The following is a 19,586-nucleotide window of genomic DNA, read 5'->3' as shown; positions in this document are numbered from 1 at the left end:
ACCCCGCATCCCCCGCCCCCCCCTAGCCCCCCCCCCGCCAGTGCGCCCCCCCCCCCCCTACCCCCCCCCCCCCCCAGTCCCCTGCCCCAGCCCGGTGAAAGGGGGGGGAGGATGGAGTGAGCATGGGCAGGAGAGAGGGTGTTCGGTTTTGTATGATTAGAAAGTTGGCAACCCTACCTGTAGGCCAGTAACCATGTACAGCTTAGTAACTAAAACCCAAGTTGACCCTGCAGTGCAACTGTTGTTTTTGACATTTCATGTATCGCTTTCACTGGCTTTAGCACCTTTGTAAAACATTTCACAGGGAGTGGGTTTGTTTTTTGTGGATTTATGGAGCCAGGTCTAACTTTACATGCAGAAACAGCCAATACAATTGTTTGCTAGTTGTGGTTACAGTCTGAATGCAGAATATGCAAACAAGCTGGAGAATTCTGCCTTCAGCAATAATCTCTTATGCTAATGTTTCCTTTTCCTGCAGTGCCAAATAGCATTTCTGCTTTAATGCATGTAGGGTAAAGAGCTGAATGGATAAATCACAGCAAGTGAGTTAGTCAGTGAATTTGATCCACAGTTCTGTTGTTTCTTGAAGGTATTTGTTGTTCGAAATTATTTTAAGAACAATTCTTAGGCTGGTGGTGGGCTGTGAGCCATTCCTGTGTAAGGATTAATGGTTTGAAATGAGAGCAGCCGTGCTTCATTTTTAATGCCAGAGGGGCCGGGGCTCAAGCTTTTTACGTTCAGAACTGATGGAGCAAGCCCAGAGGTGCGGGGCAGTGAGCTGCCAAGGCTAGCGGTGCGCAGCCCTAGCACAAATCAAGCACTGGAGCGCAGTGTTGGTTTCATTTCATTGTGGGGGGAGCTTAACTCTTACAATCAGATTTCCAGGGCAAATACTTACGTTTGAGGTTTTTCTAGATTTGCAGATTGCATGAACATTGCTGGCAGTAACCTGATATGTTGTTATCTATATTTGCATTCCGCTGGCACCTAGCAGTCCCAACTGATATCAGGGCCCCATTGTGCATGGTGCTGTACAGACATGTAACAAGAACTGGACTGTAAACTCTTTTGAGGAAGGGATTGAATAGAAAGCCAGAGAAAAGCTGGGAGAAAGGAAGTTGTATTAGGCCCATGTTACAGATGGAAAGCAGAGGCCCAGATCCGCAAAGGTATTTAGGTGCCTAACTCCCTACCATTGATTTCAATGGCAGTAAGGTGCCTAAAATACTTTTGAGGATCTGGGTCTAAATGACCTGCCCAAGATCACACGGGAAATCTTGGCGGAGCTAGCAACTGACCCTGGCGTCCCCGTTCAGTACCTTAACCACAAGACCATCCTTCTCATGCTCGCTTTCCAGGAATATACTAGCTAACTCAAAAAAGGTTTGGGGGAGGGGCTATTGCTCTTGCCTTTGAACAAGTATCTGCAGAAACGTGGGGGTGGGGATGTGTACTGGCTCAGCGCGACTACTCGGGAGTTAGCACCCCTTTCCTAGTGAACGTCTGGGGTCTGCTTCTTTTTGGCTAGCTATAGAACGGATGAGGAGGCCCAGATCCTCAAAGGTATTGAGGTGCCCAATCCCACTGGCTTCCCTTCATCCCCAAATAAACATGCACATGATGCATTATTTCTTTTTGAGTCAGACATAGCATGAGTTGATGTGGTTCTCCCTCTGAAGCACCTGGCATTGGCCACTGTCGGAAGACAGGATACTGGGTTAGATGGACCTTTGCTCTGACCCAGAATGGCCGTTCTTACGTTAAAAGTTAAGTCTGCACCCAGCTTAAACCCTCTTCTATTATACTGGAATGTTTTAGGAAGAACCACAGTCTTTTACTAGTCAATAATATACCTGGGTTTGATTCAGACCTGTAGCCTGCAAGAGACCGTTTCTGTAGCCCATCATTTTGAGCCATCAGATCTGTTTGTTTTCACGTTTGAAAGAAAATTAAAAAAAAATTGATATAGCAACATATAATCCATCTCCACAAGACACTTCTTCTGTGATCTAAAACTGTATGAGTTTCTTTATTCAGGCCTGTAAATTTACAATATACTGGTCGGATTTGGTCCCAGTGAAATTAATGCTAAAACTCCTATTGACCTCAGTAGGATCAGGATTGCGCCCTAAAATAATAGGTAAAATCCTCAAGTACACTGTAAAGGCTTTCCATCAGAGATCTTACCAGTCCGCTCCTGTGAGCTTCAGAGGTCTTGATACTGTTTTTAAAATGTGGCCTTCAGTTTTAGATCTGCACATTCTGTGCAATCAGATACAATGTCTAAATGGCGTAAGTTGTTCCTTGCAAATAATTGCACTGAGAAGCTCAGATGCTGGTAACCAATGGTTGCATTTTGGTTCAGAGCTTTTTGACAAGATCCTGTCAGAGTCTGGAAAATAAGACACAAATAGGCCATGAAGATAATAGGTTAAGGATGATCGTAAAGGAAACCATTCATTATCTCTTTGCCTCTTGCTCTAACATCTGCAGAAGCCTCTATTGCAGAGAAGAGCTCTGGGGGTAAGTTTTGCCAGCTTTTTCGTTAGTGTGTCTGTTCCATGTCAAGTTAAACGCTTTGCTGCTGCCGCCCATGTTTACTGTATTCTGAAAGCTAGAATCAAATTTTAAACCTATACCTCCCCGCCCCTCAAAGAAAAGCTCGGAGGATATTAAGTGAAAGTGAAACTTACAAGAGTTTCGAACTAATAGCCACACTCCTCTCTTTCCTCAGGTGTCTACACTGCAATCAAATACCTGCAGGTGGCCTTTGTCAGCTGATTCTGGCTGCAGGGCCATGAAATTGCAGTGTAGACGTCTGGGCCCAGGCTGGAGCCTGGGTTCTGGGACCTTCCCCCTCTTGCAGCGTCCTAGTGCTGGGGCTCCACCCAAGCCTGAATGTCTACACTGCATGGTATAGCCCCGCAGTCTGAGTCCTGCGAGCCCACGTCAGCTGACACGGGCCAGCTGAGGGTGTTTTTATTGCAGTGTAAACATACCTTCAGTGCCAAACCAACTGAATTTCAGTTGCATGAATGGGGAGGAAATCTGCAATTAAGAGAGAAATTATAAAAACTGTAACTAGGATTTCAGTTTCAAGGAGGATCGGTCTCAGACCCTGTTTAATGTTTAAAGGTAAAACAGTCTGATTCAGAATAAAATATTAACTACCTCTTTGATCTACCGTTAAAAACATCCTGAAGATAAGTGCTATGAAGTCCTGATCCAAAGCGCACTAGAGCCAATGGAAGTCTTTCTTCTGATTTGGGTGGCCTTTGGGTCAGGGCCTAAACTATATCAGATGCATAAATTTTAGGGAAGGGGGAACCAACACAGTATGAATATAAGCCTTGGCTACACTTGCAGCTGTACAGTGCTGTGAGGTAAACCTGTCTTCGTACAGCTGAGTAGGGAAAAGCGCTGCAGTCTGTCCACACTGACAGCTGCTAGCGCGGTGGCGTGGCCACACTTGTAATATTTGCAGCTGTGTCGGGAGCAGTGCATTATGGGCAGCTATCCCAGCATTCAGGTGGCTGCAACGTGCTTTTCAAAACAGGGGGGGTGGGGTGAAGTGTGACAGGGAGTGTGGGGGGAGAGAGAGTGATTTTTGGAGCGTGTCAGCACTCTATGTTGCAAGTTCCGAACTCCCGGCCCCCTGTTCATTCATTTACTCACTCAAAGCAAACAGCAAACTGTTTGATTTTTCTCTGTGGTACGAGCTTTTGGTACTTCCGCATTCCTGCAGCCGGTCACAACAATGGAGAGGATTGGCCACTTGACAAGGTGATTAGTACAGCGCTGCAAGCGTTTACGCTCACACCCGTGAGTTGTAGCCACTCCGCTGTATCTCTTATGCTTCTCAGGGAGGTGGAGTACCTGCAGCGGTGTACCCAGGGAGATACAGCGCTGTAAGTGCCCTGCCAGTGTGGACGGGGAGTGAGTTACAGCGCTGGGGGAGGCTTTACAGCACTGTAACTCGCAAGTGTAGTCAAGTGGGATCAAACCAGTGGTGCACCTAATCCAGTATCTTCCCAGAGCATCTAGACAAATGTATCCACCTCTCAACTAAAAACAAGAAAATGGTACGTTACTTTGATTAAAGAACATGTTGCATCACAGTGGATGCTGCTGTGTGCTAGTTTTGAGTAGAAAAGGAGAGCAATACTCTTCCAGATCCTCAAGAAACAAAGTTCAATTAGCGGGGAGAGGTTTCACACTGAATCTGTTTATAAACATGCAGGATATTGTAGGAGAATACGTCTGGGGGGAGTATTTTATGAAAGGTCCAATTAGAGTATAAATCTCTCTTCCAAAGCAAAAATAACAAACATTCATAAATTGAAGCCCAAATAAGTAAATCTATGAAGTCGACAACATGTGAACTAGTAAGATAGACATTCACAGGCTTCAGCAGAACACGTGATGAAGTCGACAACATGTGAACTAGTAAGATAAACATTCACAGGCTTCAGCAGAACACGTGGCACCAGATCCCGAGCTGCTGTAAATTAGTTTGATTGACTTCAATGAAGCTACGCCTATTTATACTAGCTGAGGTTCTGCTAGCCGGGACCAAACACTAACAATGTGTTTGTGCTCAGGACTTCTGCAGCAACCCTGTCCTGATCAGAGTGAAGTAATCCTAACATCTAGGAAAGAAAACAGACCCTCACTGGAGTCTGAAACCACCTGCTTTCCTCAGTACACCCACATCCAATGTTTCTTTGGACAAAATGAGTCAGCAAAGGGAAAGGTCCAACACTTTTGCAAAAGAACACAGATCTTTGAACTTTAATAAATTATAAAATTAAAAGTTCTAATTTGTATATACATTTTAATATACAAGAAATGGCTATTCATTGCAATTGCTGTGAAGATGTATGTATTGTAATTGAATGGCAGTGCCATACAGTTATTCAGACGAACATAGCTAATACTGTGCATTGTAGGTGAATATATAAAGTATTAAATGCATTATATAATAAAGTAAATCATACAGACCCTTTGAGTACTAGTAAAGCACCATTTATAGACTGTTCAAATAGCTTAAAGAATTTTAAGTGAGTACTGAAAGAATCTAAATATTGAATGGAAGGTATTAAAATGAGGACTGGTGAATGAATACCATGGATTACAGGAATTCTAAAGGGAATATTAGGTGAGTTAAAAATGGGAATTGATTGGAGCCAAAGGAAATACGGTTAATTTTTAGAGTCTCTTTAAGATACTGAGCTGAGAAAGATTAATTTAGAAAGTTGATGGGCTTGCGTTCAACATCTGGATGCATTAATTTGGTGGTTGGATTTAATGTGCATGGGGCTGGGCCCCTAAGCCCTTAATCTCCATGACTGTATGAATATCTACCAGGCAATCCTCTCTCTGAAGGGAGAACGCTGTTTCAGCTTTCAGATCAGCCAGCCAGTGGCAACTACAGAAATAGCCGATCTACAACGACGTAGATTCCTTTCTTTTATTCCTGGGTATTGTGTTAAATTGGTATCCTGGGGTTGTGAGGCATCAAAAGGTACTGCCTATGCGATGGTTAAACATTAAAAAACATGTAATAAAATTCTGTTTTTTGCCCAATTTATAACTATGCTACTAAAAGTAGCAGTGCAAGAGGAAGCCGCTGTCCAAAGTTTACCAGGCCTGTAAACAATCCATCTCTTTCACCACATGAAAAGGAACCAAAGCAGCTGTGGGCCAGACCCCAACTATTGCTTCCACTCTTAACCTGAGTGGCCCAAATCCTGAAAGGTTTTTAGGTTTTTCACGTCTCTGTGAACTGGAAACACTATGGTCAGCTTAAAGGAATGCAGTTCTTCTCAGTTAGGGTCAGAGTCTTTCTCATATGGAAATATTGTAAAGAGAAGGTGGCAGCCAGCTCTGTTTCACAGGGCGCTGGGCAAACCCTTATTGGCCAGTATCTTACCCTGCTGAACAACATGGACTGAAGAGTCTGACTTGTGTTCAAATGTCACTGACTTCATGCAAGACAAACAAACAAAACAATAGCCTAAGTTGGAAAAGCAATCCACGGGAACTAAAAATAGTCAAAAATAAAGCAAGGAGAAGGCAGAGTGAAAGCTCAGTACAGAGAGCCTGAAAAAGGAAAGAGTTCTAGGTCAGAAATAGAGAAACTCTAAGGTCTGGTCCAATACTCGCAATGGAAAGACACACGTTAACTTTTGTGGGCATTGGTTCAGTCAGGCCCCTAATGAATACCATATGTAGACTGGTACCAGCCTTGTTTTCTGTGGTGTGTTCTGTTTCTACTATACAGCGTGGGCTTGCCTTGAGCTTGGTAAATGGGTTTTTTTGTTTGTTTGATTTTAAGAACTGATTCCTCCTTGGGCTGGGGGAAAGTGTTGAAGTGCCAAACTGTTTCTGAACTTTGAAGTAGCTTTGAAACTCAAAATGCAGCTCGTGAGGTTGACAAAAGTTTCATCTCCAGAGGGTTCAGCCCTGGCTCTCCTATAGTTCTAATATAAGCCAGAATGCATCTAGTCATTTGCTACTATGCAAACCATGGGTGCAGTGTAGAGCTGTGTGAAATGATACAGAAAAGCAGCCACCCTCCCCCCCGAATTTGCTCTTTCCTAGAGTGGGATGTTTCAGTGAAAATGTGGCTTTTCTGTTAGATTCTGACACACAACATTCCACCCTCTCTATGAAGGTAATGGGTAAATTGTAGGGCAACCTTTGAGTTGTGGGGGGTTTAGTCATGTATTTCTTCCTGGATACCCTGGCTCGCTAAACCTATTCCATGCACTCAAGAGCAGCAGAAACCCTTTAAATATGTTCTATCATGGCTGTATATGAAGAAGGAAATATGACCCCAGAAGGTGCCAGAGGACAGTACAGGGTTGTTATCCATCAAAGCGACCAAATGAATTTTGCAAGCATTCATCAACGCCTCCCTGTTTATTGTATTGCCCTCATCGACCTAATGTTAGGGTGGTAAAGGGAAAGAGGAGAGTATTCTTTAAGTTGAACTGTCACAATAGAGCAGGGGAAAGCATAAAATAGCTCATATTTCTACAAGCTGTGAATTCAAACCTAGCCTGCTTTGTCCTGAATCTAGATTTTATGCATAGCAGCTGAACTGGGGCTGTTTTAGCTAAGACTTTCTGAGATAAAAGTTGCCCAATTTTTCCTTTTTGGAGCCCATGACTTCACTTTTATATTTTATGCAAATAACATGGCAGCCTCTGAACCAGACTGTGAGGGTCTGTCAGATAAACTTGTTATCTGCAGTGAAACCCCCAGGAAAGGCTGCTGCTGCATAATGTTAAACTCCCACATGCTTAGACCTGTGGGCACCTAACAGACAGCACAGGTCACACTCAGCAATGCTTGGGAGCACACAGGAAAAACAAAGAGAGAGGATGTCTGTCTCGTCTATTTATCTGTCAGCGTCTCATGGCAGGGCCTTTCTACTGCTCTGTGCAGTGCCTAGCACAAGTGCGTGGGAGGGATTCTTGGTTGATCCTTAGGCAACAATGTAATAAACATGATTAATAATAACTTTGTGCCTCTGTTACAGGTGCTAGTATCTCCTCCTTTGATAACACAAGGGGCTAAGCTTGCAGGTGCTGAGCCAAATATTAATATATCTATTGGGGCTGCATCTGAGGTGCTCCAAACTCACCCTCTGTATGAGCCAGGACCACTGCTAGCAACCTCACCACTTTCTGAGCATGTAGCATAAAATCACAAGCTAAGCTAAAGTAGCTCTGGAATCATGGAAACTTACCCTACTGTCTTCAGCCAGCAGCTGCACCCACAGCTTCTTCCCCTTTCCTCTTCTCTGCACTGCCTATCTTCTTTCATACATCTCTCCTCCATCACAAAAAGAGTGGGTGTGTACACCCCCCTACCCACAAACAATATTTTCCTACTATCTCTTCTGCCCTTTCTCCTCCTTGCCAAAACTGGTAGTTGTCCCATTTCTGCCTAAGCTTTTGGCAGACTGTATGCAGTTGGGGATTGTAGAAGATGCTGTTGTGCATCAAATGTAGAACTGTTTGATACTAAGATAGGGGAGAAGGGATAGCTCAGTGGTTTGAGCATTGGCCTGCTAAACCCAGGGTTGAGAGTTCAATCCTTAAGGGGGCCATTTAGGAATCTGGGGCAAAATCAGTACTTGGTCCTGCTAGTGAAGGCAGGGGCCTGGACTCAATGACCTTCCAGTTCTATGAGATAGAGAAGAGCTGTCTTGGAGATATACCTGAGTTCTTGTCTTCATCTGAGCCATTAATTCAACCAACTGACCTAACACATACACCAACCTGGCCTTCGTTAGTGTTTTTACAATATGGACCTTTAATTTTATTTTTTAAAACCAAATAGAAACCCATGCTTTAGTAGAATGTTCTCCCACCAGCCACAAGAGAAGAGGCCATTGTAGGAAAAGAATGGAAGAGGTTGTGTAAGTATAGTGTATAGGGGGAGAGTGTGGATCTTTGTCCCCCTTTAGCAGTTAGCCCCTTTAAAGAGGTTTCAGTGTAGCTCCTTGAGCCGCTGTGGCTTGAGCTAATACTTTGAACCCTGAAAGCACAGGGATGTTACAAGAGTCTTTACCTATATCAAGCCCTGATGTAACTTCTGTCAAGTGAGATTGTTAGAGGAGCATTACTTTGAATTGACCTCCACACCATCCTATGAGGAAGTGAAGCTGATGGCTTTACAACGGGGATAAAATTGGCCCCTCCTCTCCTACTTTGTCTAATATTCTTTGTAAATTATTTTTGTTAACTCTTGGCTCTTGTCCTTTCAAGAGTTGCTGGGCATAGATTCAGCTGCTGGTTTCAATAATTCAGTGCACTCAGGGCTACTTTTAGCGCTGTCTCTTTCCAATCTAAACTGGGATACTTTGCAATGGACCTAGGTGACCTATTCACTCACAACATTTAAAAGCAGCAATGGGGGCCCCCGCCTGGACAGTAGAAAGCCAGTTGTGGTTTGCTTTTCAGTGAGGGCCTGGCTGCCAGGTTCAACATTGCTTCAGCAGCAACGAAGCTATGGAGCATCTTACATGCATTGGGAATTTAGCATATGCCCAAGCTAGCTGTGCAACTGAGAAGATACAAGATCGTGGTCTCACTTCAAGATCAAAAACTTGAATTGAGAGCATTTTGCCACCTCTCCGTTACCTTTTCTATGTGCACTGGCAGTTTCAAAGAGACCTTATCCCCTGGAAAATATTAACAAGCTTGAAGAGACAAGGGAAAGTCAACCCCGTAGGCAAGAGCAAAATTAATAAACCCCATACCCACAAAGGTTTTAATTCCTACTCCTACAATAGTCCAGGGTTTGCAACACCCACAGAAGTCAATGGGAGCCTTTCCACTGAGCTTAGTGGTCTTTTAGCTCAAAGGCTCAATACCTACTATTCACATTAGTTATCCTGTAAGTCGGCTGGTAACATCCTTGCAATATATAGAGGCATTTGAAAGCAGGCATGGCCTCGCCAAAAGGTACAAACCACCAAGTTGAACGTGTCTTCTACCTACCAGCTGTCCAAAATGAGCTATGGAAAATGGTGAGGTTGCTTATATAGGCCTTCAGCTCCCAGAAGATATTGCAGGGAAAGGAAGTACTCAAAGAGCTGTCAGGCTACACATCTCTAAGATTTAAGCAAACTTGGTACTGTGTTTATATATAAGCATGATGAACAATTGTTCACTTCTGCTGCACCAGGGCTGTCCTAAGGAAAGATTGATAATACACATTGTTTTCCTTCAGAATGACATAACATTGTACCATGGAAAACGTTAACACACACAATTACGTTTCTTCATGAAGCACCAAAGGAAAGGAAAGGAAAGGAAAGGAAAGGAAAAGAAAAGACTCCAGTCATTTTAAGTTAAACAGAGTGTGGATAAAAGGTAGACCGAAAAGAATGTCAACTAAAACCACTGGGGATATTGTATTACAGGAGTTTAGAGACTATGAAATAAAGATATTCAAAAGACTAGGACATTGTCAGTCTAAATTGTATAGGTCCAGTTAAATAGTAAATAATTTTTATAGATTCAAATGCTTTTAAATTGTTTATGGGAACATGCAAACTACTGGTTATCAGTTCTGAACTGAGATTAAATATAGGGTTGTACAAAGAATCTCACATGTAAGGTCCCAGTTAAGAAAGGTATGTAAGTGTAGCCATGAGAATAGTCCCATTTAAGGCAGTGGGACTACTTGCATGTTTAAAGTCATGCATGTTCTTAAATACCTTCCTGAATCTGGGAGTAATTTAATGTACTGTTTGATGCAATGCTTCTCTTGATCAACTGATTGTCACTATTAAAGGCATTTGTAGGTAATGGGATCTGTTCTCCTCCCTGTTCAATATAACTCCCATTAACGTTCCCTAGGAGTTATGCAATGCATTGAGGGGTGAAAAGAGCCCATAATCAATAAACCTGCTGATCTGGGCTAGGTAATAGGTTTGTTTGGCGTCAGTGAAATACTGTACTGATATTGCACTAGTACGTTCTAGCACCCTGTAACCCTAGCCATTGAAATGTTTATTCTAACATTATGAAACAATCTGACATTTCTGTTCGTTTTAGGCATTAGAATTTGGCATGTCTGCCATAGCACCGCTTTTTTCTTTTTATGACATGGGCATTACTATGGTGGTGGTAACATCTCTATAAGAGAAAAAAAATGTCGTTTGTGCCATATTTCCATTTTAATGTCGCTTACTAATAGTCTCTCTCTTTCTTTTCTCAGCGATCAGCTCCTGAATTCTTTGGTTCTTTGTCCTTTCGTAAGGCAGCCTCCTCCGTGGGATGAGGTTGTGCTGCGGTACTTCATTGTCCAGCCCATCTATTTTATATGGCACGTCTACCGCATTAATTTCTGGGTGGTCCTCAGTTGCATTGGAATGGGTGGCGTTTGATTTGGAAACAAGAGGAGGACCAGCAGTAGCCTGCATGACAACCACCCCAGTAGGAGGAGTAAGGGTAGACAGGAGATTCTCCTCAATGTCGTTCTTATTTAGGTTAGAATCAGTTACATTATCATCCTCTGTTATGTTGTTATACATGTTACAGGACTTGCAACACAGCTTATTGTAACCAGGCATTGAACAGTAACGAGAGAGAACTTCCATGCGACAAAACATGGACTTGTCTCCTTGGCAACGTTCCCCTGAAAGAAAAAAAGAGGAAAGGTAAATAAACAGCATGTGGGGGAAGTCTTATCCTAGAAGAGCATTTAAAGTCGTATCCTATAAAATCAGCAACAGACACGCTCCGGCTTTGCCAATGGAGGCAGGGTTTGAAATACAAACTGCGCTGGGAATTTGACAAATGGACCCTTTTAATCATAGCAGGTCTAACTGAGACCCTAAATCCTGACACCATCAAACTCTAGGGTGCTCAAAGCCAGATCTGAATTTTGCATGTTGGCCCCATCTCTATAATAAATCCAAGCACCTCACGTCTTTCCCTTATGCTAACACTAAGCTGTGGTGGAACATATACGTCACGACAATGCAGTGAACTCAACAGCCATACTAATGCTATGTTGTTACTCCAGAATTCCACCTTAAGCCTGTCACAAATTATACTCAGGAGCTCTTTATTCCTTCACTCCTTTTATATGCTGTTATGCAGAGTAACAGTGACTCAACTAAAAACAAGGAGGAATTGAAGTGTAAAAGGCCACTAATCTCAGCCCTGGGCTTACTTATATGTGCATATATCGGAGCTTCAGAAAGCCGTAGTCTTTTCTGAGTGAGGCTGTGTATAGCTTCTAATTTAAAATAATTGATATGGAAGTCATTTCTTGCTCAGCTGTCTAGCTTTCAGTCTGAAAGTGGTGGCATCTCCTAAATGGTTATCTTGCCTGCAAGAACAGTGAAGACTTTAGAGCAAACCTTTTCTGCCTTTAACTAGGAACTTGGAATCTGGTGAGCTTTTTACACAAGCGAGGTAGAACTGTGCTAATTGACATTAGTGACTGGGAGACTCACTGCAAACCCCTGACTTCTGTAAATCAGGGAATGAAGACACCTAATAAAGATTAAACCAGGATCATTAACCGATGTTAAGGCCTGAAGGGATTATTTAGATCATCTAGTCTGAATGAGTCAATGAATGCACTGGGCCAGATCCTGGGGTCAGTGAATTGCATGTGGCAAAGTTTAGGATTAGGGGGGTTAGCCATATTCTTATTTTAGAGCATTTATCCAAGTCTAGTCAGCAACTACTAAAATCCTTGTCTCCCCACCCCTGGGCAGACTGGCTGGGGTGCAATCTTTAACCAGTAATTCTTGGCCAGTGAAAGGCTAGGGCTTTCCACCTGTCTCTCTTTTACCCACAGAGGAGTCACTGCACGCTGTCTGTCCCCCTGCATGGACAGTGTGACTGTTGCCTTGCCTAGAACCAGGAGGAACTGCAGCTAACAGAATGACATTAATTCCTGCCACCCAAATAAACCCAGACTGGGGGAAAGTGCTGAGGAAGAGGGTAGGTTAGAACGACACTTTGAATCATTAGTGACAAGTTATTTTCTCAGTAGCTACAATGCTGACTGTCACTTTATAAGCCCCGGGGCCCTCGTCTGCAGTAACCCAGGAGCCAGCTGTAGGTGAGAGTTCCTGCATTATCATGGAAACACAATCACACCTATTGACTAGTAATGATAACAGAAGTTGTTGTGAACTCTTATAGGACAAGATATATAATTTCAAATATTTTTCTTAATTCACAGTATACCTGATTGCAGAATATACATAAAGCCACATATGTTTAGCATTACTGATACCATACTTTGCCACCCTTTTATTTAAGCTCTCAGCAACATTGCAGCAAATTACAGCACCACAGCAGATTCAGAAATATGTGAATTTAGAAAGCATAGGTGTCAGCTCTTCATTCATGCTCAGTTAAAAATATAGGGAGTTATAGTGTTTAATTGGCAAACATATCAGTCTACATATGCTAATAACTATTGCTCTTGTTTTGAAAAGCTAGGGTTGATTGACAAGACTGAAACTACTTGTCTTTAAATGAACCCATTTATCCATTGATTATTGCATTTTCTGTAGAAAAACAAAAATATGGTTCTTATTTTAATTTGTCAATTTATTTTCGGATGATAAACTCAGACAACAATCAGAAGGAACTCCTTCCTGGAAATCTGAGAACAGTAATTGAGTTTTGGACAAATTTTCAAAGCGGCTTCAAGCCTGCAGATACAATTTAGTGTGTGCAAGTTTTTGCATGCAAAACTTCTGCGTGAAGAAAGTTTGATAGATCATGTTGAGGCTCCCTTGAACAGATTTCCCTATGTGGCTTTAGTACAAGCTTTTCCAAATGTACAGTACCTGTTGAATTTTCTGCAAGCTAACATTTAAATTTAGGTTCAAAAGACACAGCTATTCTCGTCTATATATTATAAGAGTCAATAGACGCCTCTTTAGAAAAATGCCTTTTTTAAAGCAAAAACATGCAGTAATCAAGCATAAAAATTACACGAGAATCAAATTCCAGTATCTAATAAAAGTTTAGTTTCATATATTTTACATGAATAAATTTCCAAAACCTTGCAACTCATGAAGATCAAAATGAAATGTATATTGTCTTTTCAAACCAAGATAGTCAGATGTGCTGAACTTTTGTTTTATTTGCAATATGCATGACAGACTGGCAGTATGCCTTCAAATCATCACTAAGAAAAAAATAAGTCAGTTTCAAAGTCACTTTGGTACACATTAAATTGGTCTAAGAAAAATATTGGAAAGCAAGATGAATTGGCACATCTTTAATATTAATGTTCAATACATACAAAACACTAATAAAATATCCCTGATAAACCAAAGTGCATATAGACATAGTGCACAATGCCCAGATACCTTTATTGCACCATTCTCTATAGCCATCCATCTCTTGAAACATCACTAAACATTTGTCTATTTAAAGGTAACAGTCATGAATATATTTATACAGTTAAACACCAATTATTTTACATAACAGTATTCAGTGCCAGGGATGTCGCTTTGCTTTTTCACCTTGTCATGTAAATCATTAACATGTTTCAGGAAATTATTATATTAACAGCAAAATTTAAATATGTGATCACATGATAATGACAAGTTTGAAGTGCTACATTGCTGAAGAGCCAAAGATTTGAAAGTGCCACCTTTCTAAAGGATAGGATCAGTGGAATAAGGTAGCAATTTACTATGTAACTCAAAGACTGCTGTTTAAAAATTGATATGTTTCTACTATTATTTGATGTCACAAATGGTTTTATGCATAGTGAATTCCAAATCTTCAACACAAACACATAAGGTGAAGCAACAATGGCAATTAAATTTTGAGACATTAAATAATGACCTTTTCTTTATGAAATGTACATGGACTGTGCAAATTAACCTTTGATTAAATTTACTTCCTGCCAATATTTTATCATTCAAGTAAAAATGCTATTTATGAAGATTAACTCATGTTCCAGTGTACTGTTTATATTTAAAGCTGGATCTGGTACTTAATGCCATTACATTTAAACATTAAGGCATTTTTCTAAAATTTATTTATTTTTTTCTATGCAAAAAAAAAAAAAAGCAATAAAAATTGAGGTAATTCTGTAGTTGTTCACACTGTTATGTTTGCCAGTTGACACATAGATAGAACACACACACACACAATCATACCCATCAAGTCAAACATGCATATGGTGAAAAAAGACCAATGGATGTAATGATCATAAGTAGTTCAATGTTGACAACTTGAGACATCATAGTCAATGAAAATGTCATATTGCCTCAACTATGTTTAAAAAACACCACCACCAACAAACCTTTATAGCTTGGACCACTTACATTTAACAAAACATAGGAAAAATATGCAAAACTCTGGCAAAACTGTATGCAGAAAAAAAGAACCTTGCAGCTTTTGAAAAGAAAATATTCAAAACAGGTAGGAGTTTGAAGAAAGCATACAGCACAATAGCAGCATTTAAAATATCAACAGAAACTGAGCTACTTGTAATAATAAGCTCTTCACAAAAACAAACACAGTTAGTAAGTTAGGAATAAAGTTGAGCAGCATGGATAAGTAAGCGATGACACTGCAACAGAAACTGGAATGAATTCTTTCATCCAACAAACTACCCCTGAAAGGAAAACTAGCATGTTATGAGATTCAGAGCCTTTAGATAAAGGAGAACTTTAGCACTACACGGTGTCATCATTGTGATGTGATCACATTCACAATAAGTTCTCAGTTTTGCTATCAAACTGAACATCATGAACCAGTAAGCCTTTTTTCACCATCATCAACCAACAAGCAAACTGACCCCAGCTCCCTTTCAGAGGAGTGCAACATACAACATACTGCAGAGATCCTACTTCACACATCCAACAACTCCAAGACCTCCGCCATCATTGGTGCACGAGCTCCAGAGAAGAAAGACACTGCGCACCAAGGGCCCAGTGCGAAAAAAAGATTCAGCCCAAGATTTAACTTGGTAAAGTCAAGGGAATTTTCCATAGATAGAGAAGAAAAGAGCAAAAGGCAAAGTCCACATTTGATGTGGCATGCATTTAAGGGCAAAGGCAGAGTTATAAATGGGTCTTTTACTTGAAGATATTTTCTGGATAGGATAATCTCCATCTGGTCTCGACAGCCATTGTATCATATAGGTTTTCTTTGATGGATCAGAAACATTTCCTGGAATAGAGGAAAAAATGTAAGCACAAAATGTATTAACATCAGTAGCTTTACTATGTCATAACTGCATCAGATTGTGCTGGCTTGAGTGGAAAAGGTAGCAGTGAGAGAGACTAGAACGTTGCTAGTTTGGTATCTTTTAGAATAACTGAATAGTTGAGGTCTTTTTTTCAATTTGCTATTAATAAATAATTTTGCTCCCTGGGTTTGGAGCGTAATAGCAAACTTGGAAGGAAGACTGAAAAGTACCAGTTTCCAGTAGCAGTATTAACCATGTACTGCAGTCTAAGGATCATCAGAGTTGTGTTTAACAGCTGCACTCTTTAGGATCTTTGGCAGGGTACATGTAAGTGATATTCTTCTTAATAAGTCAACAGGCTAACTCCAAGGCCATATGTATACTTAGTATTCAGTAACTGTTCTCAACAGTTGTACTGATGTTTTGCTAATAAACTGCAAAATGATACAATTTATCGTTTTTAAATGATCTCACAGGCAACATTTGCAAATGGCAAAAAACCCAGTGAGGACAGGAACAGGCTCAGTGGACACAAATATATTGTAGCCTTGAAACATCAAACAAGGTAACTCCTAAAGATGACCTGTCTTGATAGAAGTGACAGGAAGAGAGCAACAGCCCTGAGATGTCATTGCTGGAGAGATGGAGCAGGAAGAGGCCCACTGCTGCACAGTGCTGCTTTTAATGGGTACCGCCCCACCACTCTCTGGCTAATCCCAACACTTCTCAGAATCAGTTCCCATAATTCCACCTCAGGGTTCTCTGGGCTTCTGGCCTGCAATATCATAGCAGCTGGGTTGGCTAGCGTCCCATATCACTGTGAAATAATGAGGTATAGAAAGTATGCTAGCCACACAGTCTACTTACAGGTCCACAATCTCATTGACACTCGAAACCGCTGGCACATATTGATGAATACAAGTTAACCTCTTGCATGCATGTGAATTCAGTTAAGGAGGGCTTCACTGTTTAACCACATTTAATTGCAATAATGTTTTCAAAATTAGCAAAGCATGCCAGTCACAAGAACAAAGAGCAGAGTGCTTACTGGGGCATAGAGAGAGTCTGCAGATCCTCATTGTTTCCGGTTTGTCATCTTTACAATAGCCACTAGCATTCTCTCTCGTCCTGCACAAAGCCTGCCGTTCCTGGGTGCCGTTTCCACAAGTTACAGAGCACTGGGGAGAAAATGCACAAATTAGGCCTTGATTCATCTTTTGCACATGATTTATTAGGAATTCTTTTTGTCTTGGACCACAGTCCAGCTATGTATGGTACATAATTTGACCTAATGACATTATCACATTCATACTACAAGAGCATTCACAGACCCCTGCAACCCTGGTGAGAGCCCACTGTGAAAACACGATCCCTCCCTAGAAGAGCTCAAAGTCCAAGCAGTATATGAATAAGACTACATGAGAGTCATCTAGTCACTGCATCTATCCTGAACTGTATTGCTTACAATTCTTATGAAAGCCATGAAGAAAAAAACACAATCCTACGGCCCCTGTTGGTCTAAAATCAAATGTTGTTCCTACAGATACAGCTACACTTTGTAAATTGCTTCATGGAGAACCATCATGACAGATCATTTTGATGTATGGTATCTTTTCAATTTGAGTACTTTGACATGTAATGCCACTACATTACACTTGCATCTCTCCTTCCAGCTGATGAGCTCAGAGCACCTCTACAAACATGAATAGATCAAGCCTCGCAACGCTCCTGGGAAGTTGGTAAATCCTTGACACATGGGGAAACTGAGTACAATGAGGGTAAGTGCACACTTACAAAGTTGCACACTATGTTAGTGGAAGAGCCAGGAATAGGAAGCTTAGAACTCCCGACTCCTGGTTCTTTGCTAGAACCATTGGATCTGCTTTGTACCTCACACCTCTGTATGGAAAAAGTAGCACTGGAAGAACTAGCCTGCAATTCCTTTCACTCAATACTTGTATCCTTCCCTCAGAATGGCTTTTCTTTGTCAAAGATGTCCAATGCCCATTTAATTGCAATGAGGCTGGGTGCCTAACTCCCTTAGACACTTCTAAAAAACCCAGTCATGTCCCTAAAGGACTTTAAGGAAAAAAGAAAAAGGCATGACACAAATCTATTGTATTATTTTTCTCTGAGCAGTGTCATTTGGTGAAATAATTGAAGTGACAAACAGAAGAGAACTGCTGAAGGGGCCAATTCCTTTCTTTCTGAAACTGCAACCAAGACCAGAAAGATCTGGCTCATGGGAGCCAAAGCAAACAGCATTACTTCTGACCTAATTGCTTGGTGTTTTACTGCTGTCCATACTGCCATTACCCCCACCTTCTAGGCTGAATTAGCCCTGGTGGATATATTGTGCTCTACACTGGTAAGCAGAAATTTTCCAGTCAGTGCAGTTGCAGGACAGGTCAACTCGCTGAAGACTCCCCCTTCCCTGCTTTATCAATCATATTTTTCATAATATTTTATAATTACTTATGATCATTATCTACCTGTGACCAGGGTCCTATCCTCCACTGTGCAGGGCAAAGTGCTCGATTGCAAGACCTTTTGCCTTCTGGACGATCATTGTTGCAATATTTGGTATGAACAGAACGATTTGTGTTGTCATGCAGGGGTTGGATACACCGTACAGAACGTACTTGATATCCTGTTTTTCCACAGCTTTTGCTGCAGGGCTCCCAATCTCCTGTAACCCATCTGGTTAATGAAAAACAGGACATGTGAGGTAAAACTCTCTCTCTCTCTCATACATTAGTCATGTCAAAAATATTTATTGAACTATAATTCTTAAATTTCAGGATTAGCAGTATGTTGATCTTGATCCCAATCTAGTAAATGAAAGAGGATAAGTAAAAATTACTAAATGTTCTGGGAGGGCTGAATTAGCCACAGCACTGAAGCTGACAGTAAGTGGGATAAATGCATCCAAGCAGAGTCTTCTGCGCTGGAAAAAGAGTGCAATATGGGTCCTTCGGTCAGTCTGTTTGTGGTAGCACTTATGGATGTTGTAATTAGGATTGATTTAGTGTGTCTTACCATTCCCAGCAAGCTACTGGCAAGAAGGATTTTAGCCGATCAACTTAATGTTTTTAGATCCGGCACTGCAGCAGTTAATACTGTGACAGGTTTGTGTTGTAAAGGATCTTGAAGAAATATCAGATAAAACTGAACTTTGCATATAGGGGAAGCTAGAAGAATTCTAAATCTCTTGGCTAAATCTTGCCATACACGTCTCAGATAGGTTATAAAAAGAAAAGGGAACACACGCACACACATGCACACACATTTTTGAGAATTTCAGAATTTTTTGCACTGGCATAATACAAAATGAGGTGTTCCAGAACCAAATTTGTTACATGATTAATTCTTTAATAAGGAGAAATCACTGTCTATTCTGAAAAATAGCACTGAAAGACTAATGCTCTGGACTTGCGCAATGTGAAATTTCATCCGTTGTAGGGTTATTTTTGGTGTCTAGAGGTTCAGTACCACCATTTTGAATTCAGTGCTCTCTATCATTACAAAACTGTATCCAATTTGTGTTTTTTATCACCATATGTGCAACTGGCAAAAGAGGTGTTTTGTCTTTAATATTAAAGATGTAAGCAGGTTGGGGAGAAATATTTGCATACCCATTTCAAAGCTTGCACCTTTCTACTCCTATTGAGGCCCTCCCTACTCTCATCTCACCTTTTTACTGTGCACAGGATTATTAAATTCTTGTAAGTAGATGGCAGCTCAGCTGTATACTGAGTTCAAAGCATAACAGCCAGAGGCATGAAACCCATTGTTATGAAGGTCACATCTCTTCCTACCATACTTCAGTATTGTATCATGTGAGTTCACCTGGGGCAGTTTAGTAATGCTTTCTAACT

At 41.2% G+C, this 19,586-nt stretch overlaps 1 protein-coding gene and 1 long non-coding RNA gene across 3 annotated transcripts in view; one reads left to right on the top strand and one right to left on the bottom strand.

Moving 5' to 3' along the window:
• Window positions 1–18,018, top strand: part of LOC117881358 — a 34,152-nt gene extending 16,134 nt beyond the window's left edge. The window contains exons 2-3 of the long non-coding RNA XR_004646773.1: window positions 11,064–11,182; window positions 17,382–18,018. This is a non-coding gene — a long non-coding RNA (uncharacterized LOC117881358). The remainder of the gene's footprint in view (window positions 1–11,063; window positions 11,183–17,381) is intronic.
• The window catches only part of ADAMTS2 (ADAM metallopeptidase with thrombospondin type 1 motif 2), a 162,568-nt gene continuing 147,741 nt past the window's right edge, over window positions 4,760–19,586 (bottom strand). For both annotated transcript variants that reach the window (XM_034778501.1, XM_034778500.1), the window contains exons 17-20: window positions 18,201–18,408; window positions 16,757–16,886; window positions 15,600–15,689; window positions 4,760–11,160 (exon numbers count right to left, since the gene is read on the bottom strand). In XM_034778501.1, the coding sequence (XP_034634392.1) occupies window positions 10,700–11,160; window positions 15,600–15,689; window positions 16,757–16,886; window positions 18,201–18,408 (889 nt within the window). In that variant the 3' untranslated portion in view covers window positions 4,760–10,699. The remainder of the gene's footprint in view (window positions 11,161–15,599; window positions 15,690–16,756; window positions 16,887–18,200; window positions 18,409–19,586) is intronic.

The sequence above is a fragment of the Trachemys scripta genome, chromosome 8 (assembly GCF_013100865.1).
Source record: "Trachemys scripta elegans isolate TJP31775 chromosome 8, CAS_Tse_1.0, whole genome shotgun sequence".
Classification (NCBI taxonomy): Eukaryota; Metazoa; Chordata; order Testudines; family Emydidae; genus Trachemys; species Trachemys scripta.
The sequence above is the reverse complement of the archived record's forward strand: the minus strand, read 5'-3'. Positions and strand labels throughout refer to the sequence as shown.